This window comes from Adiantum capillus-veneris, chromosome 25 (assembly GCF_014529385.1).
Source record: "Adiantum capillus-veneris isolate H3 chromosome 25, ASM1452938v2, whole genome shotgun sequence".
Lineage (NCBI taxonomy): Eukaryota > Viridiplantae > Streptophyta > Polypodiopsida > Polypodiales > Pteridaceae > Adiantum > Adiantum capillus-veneris.
Genome location: NC_140955.1, coordinates 280,205 through 296,131, shown reverse-complemented (window position 1 = coordinate 296,131; position 15,927 = coordinate 280,205). Strand labels below are relative to the sequence as shown.

The following is a 15,927-nucleotide window of genomic DNA, read 5'->3' as shown; positions in this document are numbered from 1 at the left end:
TTTATTCACTTTCTGGGACACATTGTCTCAAAGGATGGTGTCAGAATGGATCCTGCAAAAGTTGAAGCGATCAAGTCATGGCCAGATTTGAAGACGGTGCACGATGTCCGAAGTTTCTTGGGACTATGCTCCTATTAAGAAGGTTTATCCGAAATTTCGCTGAGATTGCTTCACCTTTACATGCTCTTCAAATGAAGGCAGTCACCTTTAGATGGACACAGAAAGAGATTTCAGCTTTTAATCTCTTAAAGGAAAAGATGACTTCAGATCCAGTCATTGTGTTGCCAGATCTTAGGAAGTCATTTGTGGTCCAGTGTGACGCCTGTGGTAGTAGCATTGGTGCAGTGCTAATGCAAGATGGCAGGGTAGTAGCCTATGAGAGCAGAATTTTGCAAGGGCCAGAGATGACCATGCAGGTCTATGAGAAAGAGTTACTGGCTGTGATTCATGCGCTCCTAAGTTGGAAACACTACTTGCTAGGTGCAGATTTCGTTGTCGAGACGGACCATCAGACCTTGCGATACTTCTTGACACAGACAAAATTATCTGAGAAGCATATGCGATGGGCAAATATCTTGTCCATGTTCCATTTTCAGATTGTGCATGTGGAAGGTAAGAAGAACGTTGTGGCTGATGCCTTGTCAAGGAAGTCACATATTTCAGCTGTGTCAATTCCTTATCATCATGAACTTGATGATATGAGAGAACAATATGCAAATGATGAAGATTTTGCAAGGGTCTTCGAGCAGCTAATGGATGGACAACGTCATGAACACTATCTTCTCAAAGATGGGTTCATGATGATGCATGGCAGATTGTGTGTCACAAAGCCATTGCGACGCAAAGTTACGGAAGAGTCATGTCTCACCGTATGCAGGGCATCGTTGTATCGATGCTACAGTTAAAGCGGTTGAGACATTCTTCTATTGGCCTACATTGAGAAGAGATGTGGATGCCTTTGTGCGAGAATGCCTAATTTGCCAGAAGGTCAAGTTTGACAGGCAAAAGGCACCAGGGTTATTGCAACCGCTACCTATTCCAGACAAACCATGGGAAAGTATTGCTATGGATTTTATCTTTGATCTTCCGAGAATGCAGATAGGAAACGATCGTATTTGGACCATCATTTGCAGATTCAGCAAGCAGGCTCATTTTATTCCTGTCAGGAAGAAGATAAAGCCAGATCAGATGGGACGCTTGTTTATGAGCAATATTTTCAAGTATCATGGCTTGCCACAGTCGATTGTTAGCGATCGTGATCCACGCATGACAAGTTTGTTCTGGAGAGGCTTGTTTGAGAATATGGGCACCATGCTCAAATTCTCTTCGTCATTTCATCCTCAAACAGATGGGCAGTTAGAAGAGGCAAATTCTATTGTCCTAGATCTGCTGAAGTGCTATGTGTCAGAGCATAAAGGAAAATGGGAGCAGTATTTGCCATTGGTGGAGTATGCATACAATAATACAGTGCATTCATCAACTGGCAAGGCACCTTTTGAGATAGTTGAAGGTGGTAAAAAAGTTCCTCCCATACTGCATACAAAGGACAAGATATTTGAAGCAGATAAATATGTTTAGGACATTAATGAAATGTACAAGAAGGTCAAAGTGGCCTTAATAAAGACACAGGCAAAGCAAAAGAAAGCAGCTGATCGTCATCGTCGTGAAGTGGTATATTCACTTGGTGATTGGGTGCTTTTACGCTTTGAAAAGGCAAGGTTAAAGAAGATGAAGGGCAAGGAAAGACTGTTTCCAAAGCTCAACATGCGTTACTATGGACCTTTTCAAGTATGCGACATAATCAATGATGTTGCATATAGGCTAAAATTGCCTGAGAGTTGGAAGATTCACAATGCGTTTCATGTGAGTCTTCTCAGACCCTATGTGGGTGATGTGCCAGAGGATATGCCAGCTGAAGATGAGCCGGAAGTCGAGGAACTTGACGAGATCTTGGTCCCGGAACAGATTTTGGCACTTAAAGAAAGAGAAGTGAAAGGCAAGGTTGTAGGCGTTACTTGGTAAAGTTCAGAAACTATCCACCAATGGATGCTAAGTGGATGGAAGAAGGTGAACTTGCAGAGTCACCAATTGTGTTATCACTTTACCTTGAAGCCTTCGATTTGCAACCTACCTTGACCCCTTGAGTTTCAAAGCTACATGGATTGTCAGTGTGCCAACGGCTTTTGAAAACAAATGATGTACATGGTATTTAAAGTCAGCTCAAATGAAATACCTGTTACATGAATGTTAGAGCTGTACAGATTGTCAGTTTGGCAATTGCTCTTATGGAATGTCCAAAAGTTTGGTTAGTGCTATAGAAGTGAGTATTTCTTGTCAGTTTGTCAAGGATACAGTAATTGCTTCTATTAAAGGGTACATGTGTAATTGCATTCTTAAACTGTCGGTTTGGGTATGCTCGAAAGTGTTACTGGGCCCACCGTGTACTATAAGACAGTGGCAAAATGCGTAGCTACCATTTTGTCATTGGAAAGTTAGTGACTCAAAGCAATGGCAGAGTGCGAAGCTACCACTATGTCATTGGGACAGGGTTCACGCGCAGGTAATACATGTGTCGACGAGGTGTTCAATACACCAGGGTTGACAATGAGCATGTATGTGTCGTACATGTGTCGACACGTGTTGAATACATCAGTGTTGACTGTGAACATGTACGACATATATGCAAAGGAGGACGTTTGAGATTTCAAGAGGGGGGTATGTCACCTGTTGCTAATTGGACTTTTTTCTTATTTTTAATGATTATTCTCTTTTTAGGATATTTTATTATGTGCACTAAGAACTGTTAAAAGATTGTAGCTACAGGAACTGCCATCAAGAACAGACAACTCTAATGTGTCATTTGATGGGTGACGGTAAACATCGCGAAGGAGTTTCCGTAAGTTCGGTGGAAAGGGCCGGGTTACGAGTGCCCCTGATGCGTCACATGATGGGTGACGGGTGCATCAGTAAGGGAGCATCCCGTAGGCTAAGGAGGAAATCCGAACTGAGTAAGAAAATACGCGTAAGAACGCAAGCACAAGAATAAAGATGGGTTCAATGAAGCTTTTTACGAAAAGCAAGAACAGTCGCGGGAAGGCAGATGCTTTCCCGCGAGGAGTCTGTGTCTGCATTGCATCTGTGCCGTGTCCTGCACCCGGGGACGCTTGGAATGTGTCCGTGTAGCATTGTTTTCACTAACTGAGTGAGTTTTTAAAGTTTGAACAGGTTCACACTTTATTTTATAAAGTGACCGGTCACTTTTAAGTGACCGGCCCCTTTATTAATAAAATAAAGCAAGCAGCGCTCTTATTAAAAAAAGCCCGCGCTAATAGCTATGTAGGGGGCTGAATTGCGATCTCTCTCTCCTCTCTCTAGAAAACACGATTTTCTCTCTCCTCTCTCTAGGAGCGCCAAGCTTTGCTTTTTGACCCCTATTCTTGCCGGGTGTCAGACCCTATAAAAGGGTAGCCAGCGTTTCAGTTTGGAGGGCCGGAAGCAGCAGAAAAGCATCAGCGTTGGGATTCTGGAGTAAAGCCTGGCGACAGAATTTGCAAGTGTTTGCGTGACGACTGAGTACGGAGGTTGATTCTCCGAGCAAGAAGCGACAGGTATAAGGTGTTGATACGCTTTGAGAATTGTTGCTTTATGTGGTTTGTTTTGCAGGAATCTCCCGTCTTACGGGAAGGCCCTTTACGGGAAGTACGGCTTCACGTCTAAGTCCCTTGCGGGAAAGCACGGCTTCGCGCCTAAGTCCCTTACGGGAAGGAACGGCCTTGTGCCCAAGCCCTTCACGGGAAAGCACGACCTTCGGGTCTAAGATTACAGAACGGAGGGGTTTCCTCGGGTTCTCGTGCTTGTATAAGAATTCTCCCTGAATAAAAGAATACTCTTTACGGGGGGGGACCAGCCCATCTTCTGGTCCCCAATACTGTGTCGATCTTCTCCCTTCTCTCATGTTTTCAAAGAATTATAATTTTCAGATTTTCTAAGTTCTCGTGTACGCTCCCGTTTTGTGACAGTGGTATCAGAGCTCGGACTCCTCTCTTTCTCTGCAAAGAAGGACGATTCCGAGAAGAACGGGAAGAACCATGTCGAGCCAAGGGAGAAGCGTTGAAGAGGAGCTTCAACAAGTGCAAGCTCAGCTTGCGGAGTTGCAACAAATCTTACAGTTGCCAGACGTCCAAAAGCTTTTGGGCAGAATGAAGAAAACGAATGGAACTGATGCAGCCAAGCATCCAGACAACACTGTTGGCGTGAGACCACAGGAGGTAAGAGAAGAAGAACGTGCCGAGGTGCACAAAGGATCTTCGGATCGGAATGAACGGCCTACTTCAAGGAAAGGCCCGGAAAAAGCGCTCTCTCTGCTAGATGAGAGCAAGGACATCTCTATCTCATCTCCATCTTACTCTCCTGATTATACTTCTACTTCTCGATCATCTCGTCAGAAGAAGGAAGCAGCTACTACTGCCACTACCCTACATCAACCTAAAGATAAGCCTCGATTCAAGAAGCAAGGTCGCAAGTCTCAACATCATATGAGAGTCTTCAAATCAGGCAACAAGGACATCAAGTTCGAAACCTACAACGGACGGAAAGACATCTCCAAAGTGCTGTCCTTCATCCGACAGTTTGAAGTCGCCTTTACCAATGGGCACTTCACAGAAAAATCCAAATTACGCCATGTGGGGATGCATCTCAAGGAAACGGCAACTAATTGGTGGTTAGCCAAGATTCTGGAAGGTTCTCAGGCCAGAACTTGGGAGAGCTTCAAATCTGAATTTTATGAACAATTTCTTCCACTTGACTTCAAGCAGGACATACGGAAGGAATGGGATTGGCTTGCCCAGAAGGAACATGAAAGAGTAACGACTTATGTGGACAAGTATTGGTCGGTTCTTCTGAAGGTCACTCCCTTCATGAAGATTGCCGACGAGGAAAAGAAAAGAAAGTTCGAAGTGGGTCTCCAACCGCAGCTTCGAAAGAGTATGAAGGTGTATCCGCATGATACTCTTCAAAGGATGATGGAATCAGCAATCATTGCTGAGGATTTGCACTCAACTGGGACGCCCAGAAAGATGGAGCATAGCACTTACCGTGCAAGACAAAGAGGGGTCTATGATGACCATGGGAGCCAAGGAAGAAAACGTCCTCCATCTAGAGACGATGATCATTCTAAGAAGCCAGAGGGCACTGGCAAGCGAACTAAGTATCTTTCTCCTACTCAACTTCAAACTTTCAGAGAGGAAGGAAGATGCTTCTACTGTGGCGAGAAAGGACATATGAAACCGGACTGCCCGCTAAAGCAGCAATGGCAAGAGCAAGCCTCTATGAGGCAAGAGAAAGCAAGGAAGGAACCCGCACCACCAAGCTCGAACTCAATTCCAGATGTTCAAGGAAACACAGAAACGGAGAAAGGGAAGCGTCAACTTCTGAAGGGCTGGGGGTCTTTGAACAACCAGCGAGTATTGATTCTTTATGATCCAGGATCCACGGATAACTTCATCTCCCTGGATACTGTAGAACGTTTGTGCCTTACACCGGCTCAGCTTGGCACACCGGTTACATTAGGATCGGCATTCGAGGGGTTGACAACCAATGCAACTCCCGTGCAAGGACAACTCAATCTTCGGATTGGCGAGTACAAGGACCACGAATCATTTTTGATGGCACCCATCGAGGGATGTAATATCATCTTGGGTATGCCATGGCACTTTCACATGACACCTATTCCCGATTATGTGGAAAAGACCCTCACTTTTGATCATGGGGGTAAGAAAATAAAGATTCAAGCTGATGCAGGAGATTGGCAGTTCCCAATTGTAAGCCATATCTCCATTAAGAAAGAAATGAAGAAGTGTGTTTCTGCTTACTTGATTTTTGCAAAGGATAAAACTAGTAGGGACTCTCTCTCTAGTCTGGAAATTAAGCGTCTTCAATTTATTGAAAAGTACAAGGATTGTTTCATGGAAACACTTCCTGATGAACTCCCTCCGGTACGCCCGGAAGATCACCGCATAGATCTCATACCGGGTAGCTCGCCTCCCAATCAACCCCCTTATCGGGTAAGTCTTGCTCAGCAAGAGGAAATTTTTGAAGCAAGTCAACGAGCTTCTAGAGAAAGGGCTAGTACGGCCGAGTGCCTCACCCTACTGCTCTCCAGTTCCATTGGTGCAAAAGAAAGATGGCACGTTTCGAATGTGCATAGACTACGGGTCTTTAAACAAGATCACGATCAAGAATCGCTTCCGATCCCTCGGATTGATGATATACTTGATAAGTTGCAGGGTGCAAGTGTCTTTAGTCGCATAGACTTAAAGAGTGGGTATCATCAGATACGGATCGCCCCTGAGGATGTCCATAAGACTTCTTTCCGCACAACCTTTGGACTATATGAATTTTTGGTAATGCCTTTCGGCTTGACCAATGCTTTTGCGACCTTCAATCGCATGATGGACCGCATTTCCAGCCCGTATCGAGCTTTCACGGGAGTATTCTTTGACGACCTACTCATCTTCTCTAAGTTAGAAGAGGAACATCGGAAGCACTTGGACTTAGTGTTTCAAGAATTGCGAAAGCATGAGTTGCATGTGAATGCAAAGAAGAGCGAGTTTTTTCTCTCTGAGATACACTATCTCGGCCATATAGTCTCTCACAATCAAGTGAGTATGGATCCTGCCAAGATCCGAGTGGTAGAAGATTGGCCTATTCCCACTACGGTACATGATGTACGTAGCTTCCTGGGAGTATGTTCATACTAGTGAAGGTTTGTCCGAGGATTTGCTCATGTAGCAGGACCACTTCATGATTTGACAAAGAAGAAGATTCCTTTCAGATGGGGATCGAGACAACAAGGAGTTTTTGATCGGCTCAAGTACTTGCTAAGCCATGGACCTATTTTGATAGTGCCTGACTTAAGGAAACCATTTGAGGTTCACTGCGATGCTTCAAGCGATTGCGTCGGGGCAATGTTAAACCAAGAAGGCCATGCAGTGGCATACGAAAGCAGATGGCTTAAGGATGCAGAGTTGCATGCATCAATCTACGAAAAGGAACTCTCGGCTGTGATTCACGCCTTATCCAACTGGAAGCACTATCTTCTAGGAGCGGATTTTGTGATCAAGACTGATCACCAGAGTTTGCGGTATTTTCTTACGTAAAGGAAACTATCTGAGAAGTAGATGAGGTGGGCAAACTTTTTGTCTATGTTTCACTTCCAGATCCTTCACACGGCTGGGAGTAAGAATGTAGTCGCAGACGCATTGTCTAGGCGGCCAAGGGTGAACGCTGTCACTTCGGTGTATCACCAAGAATTAGAGGCACTACCGGATTTGTATCCGAATGATCCAGACTTCTCCACCATCTGGGGAAAGCTACATCGTGGAGAGAATGAGTTTCCCTATTCCATCCGGGACGGTTATCTCTACCACCATCAGGCCATATGTGTGGCGGAACCATTAAGAAAGAAGATCATGGATGAAGCACACGCTTCGCCTTATGCGGGTCATCGGGGTATTCTCCCTACGACCTTAGCAATGGAAAGATATTTCTTTTGGCCTAGCCTTAAAGTAGACATTGATAAGTATGTCAGGGAATGCTTGGTTTGCCAAAAAGTGAAGAATGATCGGCATAAGACGCCTGGGTTACTACAACCTTTGCCTGTGCCTAATGAACCTTGGGAAAGTATTGCCATGGACTTCATCATGGACCTCCCTAGAACTCAGACTGGAAATGACGCGATCTGGACCATTGTGGACAGGTTTAGCAAGCAAGCACACTTTATACCAGTCAAGAAAAGGATCAAAGCAGATCATATGGCTAGGGTCTTTCTGGCACAGATCTTTAAGCATCATGGAATGCCTAAGTCTATTGTGAGCGATCGAGATCCTCACATGACAGGAAATTTTTGGCGTGCCTTGATGGATAATCTTGGTACGAAGCTGAATTTTTCATCTGCCTACCATCCTCAAACGGACGAGCAGAGTGAGATAGCCAATTCCACAGTATTGGATATGTTAAAAGCTTATGTGTCAGACCGGCAATCTGACTGGGAGAAATATTTGCCTCTTGTCGAGTATGCGTATAACAATACCATACACTCATCGACGGGGAAAGCACCTTTTGAGATTCTCTATGGTAAGCCTTTGCTTCCACCCATCCTTTTAACTAAGGATAAGATCTTTGCAGCAGATGAATTTGTCCGGGATTTGGACACCGCCTACGGGCAAGTTAGAAGAGCTATTCTACGCTCTCAGGAAAAGCATAAGAAAGCTGCAGACAAGCACAGAAGGAATCTAGACTTAACAGTCGGACAGTTAGTCTTACTCAAGTTTGAGAAGGCAAGACTTAAGAAACAAGCGTCTCATAAGGGGAAAGTGGTAAAACTTTCTACCCGTTATTATGGGCCGTTTAAGATCACTGAGCGAGTGAATGATGTCGCTTTCCGATTAGAGCTACCGCCTAATTGGAAGATCCATAATGCTTTCCATGTCAGTTTACTCCGGCCGTATGTGGGACCGCCTCTAAGCCAGCCTAGTGCTGAGGAACCTCCTGAGGTTGAGGAAACGGAAGAAATACTCCAACCGGAGCAGATAGTAAGTCATCAGGAGCGGTCTCTCAAATCCGGAAAGATAACACGGAAGTATTTGGTTAAGTTTAAGAACTACTCGAATCTAGATGCTCAGTGGATGACGCAGGAGGAATTATCAGCTTATCCCGAGATACTGGAGGTTTATGTCTATCCGAATACCACACCTTTAGGCTAGTCTTGTGGGCTATAGAATGTTTCATTAAGAAAATAAACCACATGAGCTTCACACTTCGTAGGCTAGTCATCAAGTCTGAACACCACATGAATCAGGATTCTTTGCTGACAATACTTGCACCATTATGATCTCCTCAACCATGCCCCAAATTAGAAAAGCTATGAGTAGTATGCAAGCATGTCTATAGATAGTCTCTTGATGGTAGCATCACCTGCACCATCATGTTCTCGCCTACGTTAGGGGACAATCTGTTGTTGGTCTACTCAAACAGGTGCAATCTAGCAGCCTGTATCCCTCTTGTCGTGTCTTGAAAGTAAAGTGGGCGACAAATTAAATGGGTGAAAGCAAATAAGGTTTAAGTCTAAAGTCTACCGTCCTTTTTGAAAGTATAGGCCGGTTTCAGTTCGTGACGTGGGGGGCAGTTGCATGGCTTTTGCAATTTTGCACTCTATGGATGATCCTAAATGTAGGTCACCGGTTGGATTTATGCCAACGACACACAGTATTCACCACGATATGCAGCATCACGCTTTGGACCGTGTGGAAGGTTCAATGTGGCCACATTTTGGGCTCATAGTCCTCCCCTACGTCTGCCATTTTGACATCCATCTGGATAGAGCTACTGCATACTCTTCGCAATTAGTGGGATTCTTTAGCCAGCTCCTCTAGGGTAGTGGAGCAACGTCGATGCCTCTTTCTCCACACATGGGCATGATCGTCAATCTTTTTCCGTCCAGATCTAGGTCACATGAGATGGCATTATACACCCCCACAGTATTTCATTCTACATTCATCGTACATACCACCTTGATGTTTGCATAGCCTACACTTGTCACTCCTCTTTTGTACCTCCTCTGGGAGATTGTCCATTGAAAATGTCACGTGACAGATCCCAACCCTATGTGTCCGTGGACAAGCTATACCACAGCAGGGTTCAGTCAGTTCAGTCAAGTCTAGATTAGCAGTGATCTGGCACTTTTGTGAGTCTATTCGTAGACCGTGCATGCCCAATCACTTAGCATAGATGCATATCCTCCGGTTGCACACAGCATGATCATTGGAATTCCCATCAGAATCCCTTAGCATTAGTTAGGGGAATTTTCCAGTGCATTTAGCGTATTTTCCTATTTATTGGTTATTTTCACTTATTATTTTTAAACGACTTTCCAACAAAAGTAGGTAGGGCAATTTTGCCAAGTTAATATATAAGCAAACCCAAGTTAGCACTTTCTGGCAGAAGAGGCAGCAGGAGCTTCTTGCTCAACAAGCAACTTCTCAGCAGTGCCAACTTCTCAGCAGTGGCCCTCAGCACACCCGCGTTTTGGAGTTCATCCTCGCCGGGCCAGATCCCCACCATTGGTGTTTCCCTCATTTGCAGATATCGCCGTCATCACCTAGATCCCCCAGCATTGCAGTTCCTCCCCGTGCTAGCAGTAGAAAATGCCACACAACCAGCCCAGCGTTTTCTTCACAAAAACGCCAGCCACTTTGCAGATTCCAGCGTTTTTGCTTTGCAGAGTCGGATCAGCCTTGCATGCACCAGATCCATCAGCGTTTTGTGTTTGCAGATACAAATCAGCCTAGCGTTTTTGGTGAAAGCCAGATTCAGCCAGTGTTTTGTGTTCTCAGCCCTAAGCCACTTCAGACCACAGGTTTTCAGCCATGACACAGTAGCAGATTCCCCCAAGTCGGTTGCAGAGGATCCCCCAAGTTTAGCCTCGAAAAACGCAGCCAAAACAGTCATTTTCAGCCACCAAAACAGTCCCGAAAAACAGCAGATAGAAGACTACAGATTTCAGCCATCGAGTCGTCGTCGTAACCACCGTCGTCGTCATCGGCATAGTCCCATTGCATCAGTCCATTGCATATGCATTGTACACCTTTGTGCAATCAAAGTAGACCACTCTCGCCGACGAGAGTGGGGCCTTCGGAGGAGGGTTTTACAGCCTCTCGGGTGTCGTATCTCTTCTCTCTCCTTCTCTCAGTCTCATTCACTTGCACGCACAATAGCCACTCACTTTGTTCGTGATCATAGCACTCTATAAGACGGAAAGCTCTCTCTTTCCCTAAGAACTAAAAGGAACCTTGAGCAATAAGGATCACTAATCTTGAGAAAATGCAACATTCATTCCGTTGCACCTTACAGAGCATCTCACGAGGTCTCTTATGTACACAAAATATAGCCCCTTTTCTCCACGAGAGAGAGAGAGAGAGAGAGAGAGAGAGAGAGAGAGAGAGAGAGAGAGAGAGAGAGAGAGAGAGAAATGAAATGATATATTAACGTCTACAAGAGGCCAAAATGACCTATGAGACCAACTGATTACAATGATGAGTCTAGTACCAAGTCTGGGTACAAACAAGAAAACTACAAACAAAGAACTGATAAGAGTGCTACCGACTCCTATGGGTGGCTGGTAGGCTGAGCAATGGTATCACCATAAAGGTACAAAGTGGGGATAAGTGTCACCATGATACAATATAGCAGTAGCATGAAGCCTATCCCGATCGACATTCTGGGTGTCGTGCTAGAATCCTGTGGATCCTCTGCCGCAATCTCCGCCGGTGCTGCGTGGCTCCCCTCCTCAGTCGCGGTCGTCTCGATCTCCCTAACTCTGTAGCTCGATCAATGAGAGTACCGCTGATGTGTGTATGGGTGGGAACCGAGCTCTCTAGAGAGAGCGGCTCGTGGAGCGGTAGACTTTTGCTTTCACCCGATTTTTACACTGTTAAACTTTATGACACAAGGAACTTCACGAATAAGCTTGTGACATGAAATCATACTTCAAACAAAACACGTGCTTCCAAGCAGACAATGACACCGCGTTGTTCTCAAAGGTTGGCGCCCCCTTTCGTTATTTTTGTATTCAATTAAAACTTTGCGAAAAACCTGTAAATTCCTACAAGCTGTCCCACTTTTATCGGGCTGAAAATGACCTACTCTAGCTTGGGTCAAAACCCTAAACTTGCAAAAATACACAATAGGGTGTAATTTACTAATTCGGGCTCCGTTTCGCGTGCCGGTTGCATCCGTAGCAAGCTCTTGAGCTTCCGGACCTGTAGGGTTACTTGCCCTATGAATCGGACAAGATTTCTCGCGTGAAATATCTCTGAGTTCCCCTGCTCGTGTGGGGGATTAGCAATTAGCTAATCCAATTCCTGTGCAAGAGGCTCTTGCCTCGGCAATTGCGCATGAACCCACACAATTGTACATACAGATGGTAAGCCCCTGTGCTGGGCAATACATTTTTGTATTCAAAGGGGGAGAGAGTTGCACGAGATTGGAATCATTGTGCTACATAGAACAAGGGAGAAAGGAAGCTTTCCATGAAAGCTGTGATCACCTGCATGCACTACTTACACACACTGTAGGCACTTAATGAAGAAGATGTGCTCCTCTCCCCCAAAAATGAGCGCCCCCTCTTGGGATGAGTCTAGCAAAATAATCTGGTGTTGCCATGTGTCCACTTTGCCACTTTTTGAGTTAAATTCCTAGTACCCACCAACTTATAAGTGTCGTGAGGGGCCTAAACGACTTTGAGTTGAGCCTAGACATACTTTTACTGCTCGGATTTTAGTGCCGATTGGCCCGACCATCTCGTGGCGACCTGCCTTTCACTGCTGCGGGTGAAACTCTCCGTCGTCGGTCGTTTCACAATGGCCATACAATGGCCAAAACTTAAATAAAAATCGAGGGAAAGAAACGAGCAACTAAGGTTAGTGGTTGCCACAACAGAGAGAGAGAGAGAGAGAGAGAGAGAGAGAGAGAGAGAGAGAGAGAGAGGGGGGGGGGGGGGGGGGGGGGGGGGGGGGGGGGGGGGGGGGGGGACGACAGGTTAGTCGAAGGAGGAGACAACCCTTGCAACCACAACAGAGTTCTGCTCAGCAGCAGGACTTCGCACAGAGTCAGCAACAACAAAGTGCTCAACAACAGCACAGTGTCGAGCATAGACAGAGACAGAGACAAAGACAGAGACAAAGAGATACATAGGAACATGAGACAACCCTCGCAACCACAACAACGTTCTGTTCAGTAGCAGGACTTCGTATAGAGTTAGCAGCAGCAAAGTGCTCAACAATAGCACAAGACACATACACAGAGACAGAGACAAACAAGTTGATTGGAACATGCACGACCTACCTTGGTTTATAGGAGGGTAGTGAGACAGTGGTTGGTAGAGGCACAACCACCCCCAAACAGACCTCTGATGGAGAGGTTACCTGACCTAGATCGAGAGGAGGTTCAGTGCAGCTGGACAGAGAGGATCAATAGTTGATGGCAATCGAGGAGCAACCTGAGCTGCCCCAGGATAGACTAGTCCAATAGGCTTCGGATCTCTTAGAGATTTAGTCGCAGGTGCCTCTCACAGTAGAGCCTGTTCAGGGGGAGTAGGATAGCAAGTCTTCATAGTTTGTTGAGGATTTTGACTATTCTGCAGGCTTTGGATCTCTAGCAAATGTCCTGCTTTTAGATATCCTGCCACCTCAGTTCTTTGCAGTTGGTCCTTCTTTGAGGAGTGGGCCACTATGTGTCGACATTCTTTTCCTGCAGTTATCAGAAACATGTCATATTCTCCTCGGCCCAGAGGGAACCCCCATGATTAGATTTAGAGTACAAGTTTTACATGGGGACTCCTTTTGGACAAGGGAGGCTGTATATGATATCTTATAGGAGCCAACAATGGTTGAGGCCAATTACCTTATGGATATCAGGCAGTTTGCACATTTGTTTGTCAGTCAGTTTAGAGAGGCCTTAGGGAAGCTGGTTTGGTCAAAGAGATGTGCATCTCGGTACCTTCCCTTGGCTTTTGAGGTGGATAGTGAGTGGGTCCCCCCTGCCTCTCTTACAGTTCGGTTGTGCCGTAGATCTGCATCCTTTTTTGCAGTTTAGCAACAGGAAATGTTAGAATGGATGCGGATGGTTTTGGAGGCACGACCCAGGGGTTTCACATTCCCGTGGCTTTTGAGAGTTGCTACAGGAGGTTTTTACAGAGTATGTTTTACATCAATTAGATAAACATCCAACTTGGTGGTTTTCCAAGGTGGACAGAGCTTTGGGCAGATCTATGTAGACTTGATCACTATCCAGATAGCTATACTTCACCACTTGGTAAATTATCTTTATCCCCAGATGTTCCCTGTGGTTTATTATGGGTTCTTTCCCCATGATTTCATTGTATATGTATCATCTGCCACGTCATTGTTCGTACAGTCTGCCGCCACGTTAGCAATTTGTTTTCGGGCAAAACTGCCACGTCATCAATTTGTGACAGCTTATGCCTTGTAAGACAGAGCGATGAAGACAGGAGTGTGCCCGATGCGGGATGGAGTAAGGGTGGGAGTCACTAATAAGTCCGTGGTCGGGACTCGAAGGTTCTTTATTAAAATTTTGGGGAAACTTGGAAGCGCCATCTTGCTTTGCTTGCTCTTTGGTTGGACCGGTATGCTTTCAGAAAAGAATACGCTCGAAGCTCTAATAGCAGTGTCACGGAGACGGGCACCAGGTACGAACGGAAAATAACAAACTGAACACCTTTAAGCACTTCAAATAGCATTGAATTGAAAGAGATTCACGACACACGAGACAGGAGTGGCGGAGCTCCACCCTAAGAGAGCACTGGCCCCAAACCATGGCGCCTCTTTCAGTATTTCTGTACATTGCTTCAACTCAGTACATTGCCGATACCTCATCCTCTGCACCTTCACATTGAAACATGCGAGAGAATGAGCCCTTGGCTCATATTGAAAGGCCCTTGGCCTATGAAAAGCAGCTACATGAAAAGCATCTCGTCCCCAATTCACTAGTGCCAAAAGTTGCCATCGCGTTTTGAGGAAATCCGCACAACTGCCACGTCATAAGCGTAAATCCGTGCAGGCTGCCACGTCATCAGGTCAACGCAAAATCCGGAAACTGCGTACAGCCTCTCCTACGTCATCACTTTATTATGCTAGTCCTTTTTGTGGGATCTGCTTTTAGTTCCTTGGGCCCCATCAGAGGGGGTCCCATAAGTTGGTACAAACTTTTTCTACTGCTTCTTCTTCTTCTGTTGCTTCTTATTAGGGTTCAGGCTCCTCGGCCGGGATCTGCAAGTTGGCTCCGTTCTTGAGTGGCTTGACACGTAAGCAGTTTGTGACAGCTTGCCAGGGCACGTTTTACTCTCTTTAGGAGAGGGTTTTTAATCCTGGCCTTCAGTCTTTTCCGTCGGCCATGTGCCTAGTTGTATCTCGTTTTACAATTTTCCGTTTGATGCCTACGGGGCGTGCTATGTAAACAATGATATAGGGTAGGCACCATTTGGGCGTTCGGGAGATTTTCTTAATAGAATCCGCCTCCTTCCCTTGCGTGCACGCAAAGAGAGAAATGAAATGAAATGAAATGAAATGTTATATTAACGTCTTCAAAAGGCCAAAATGACCTATGAGACCAATCAGTTACAAAATAGTGAATCTAATACCATGTCTGGGTACAAAAGAACTAGAAAAGAACTAGAAGTGGAACAAAATACTACTACTACTACTACAATCTAAAACTACGTGGGTGTAGCAGCTGATACAATAGGTACCCGGTAAACTGGATGTAACAGTGTGTGAAACAAAGATGGAAGAAATGGTGAGGATCCATCCTCATCTGCACTCTGGATGTCGAGAGAGAGAGAGAGAGAGAGAGAGAGAGAGAGAGAGAGAGAGAGATGATTCGAAATGGCATGTTTTGAGCAGGGCGACCCCATCTAACGAAGGTTCATCGTCAGCCAGCCTTTCCAGCTCAGAAACGTTGGTACTTTTCTTAGCATCTTTTGAACAGTTTCTCTTTTCTGGCTGTTATCAAAAGATCTTTGAGATTTGTGCTTTATCACAACCCTTGCGGCTTTTGAAATTTACAGAAGTATTCATTACTAATTGTTTGCAAGCGACACTTCAAGCTGAAATGAATGGTTTACAGCCATGTGATTTATTTCTGCTCATTTCTAAGTAGAACGTTTGCACATTAGGCCCTTTTGAATGTGGAGCTTTTGTTGTGCTTTTAACGGAAAGAATTGTGGTGCGTATGGGAGCTGGTATGGTGTATTTTACAATTCCTCACCTTTACTTTGGTTGCTGAGCCCCAGGTACTGTTTGCTAAAGGAGTATTTTTCATGAGTCCTATTGTGCTTATGTAGAGTCGTCTTAG

The 15,927-nt window shown here is 45.3% G+C and overlaps 1 protein-coding gene across 1 annotated transcript in view; it reads left to right on the top strand.

Annotated features, from left to right (window-relative positions):
* Positions 1-15,927, top strand: part of LOC147424301 (uncharacterized) — a 96,326-nt gene that overhangs the window by 43,363 nt on the left and 37,036 nt on the right. Inside the window, exon 3 of the mRNA XM_086499872.1 lies at positions 15,477-15,530. Coding sequence (XP_086355998.1) covers positions 15,477-15,530 — 54 coding nt within the window. The remainder of the gene's footprint in view (positions 1-15,476; positions 15,531-15,927) is intronic.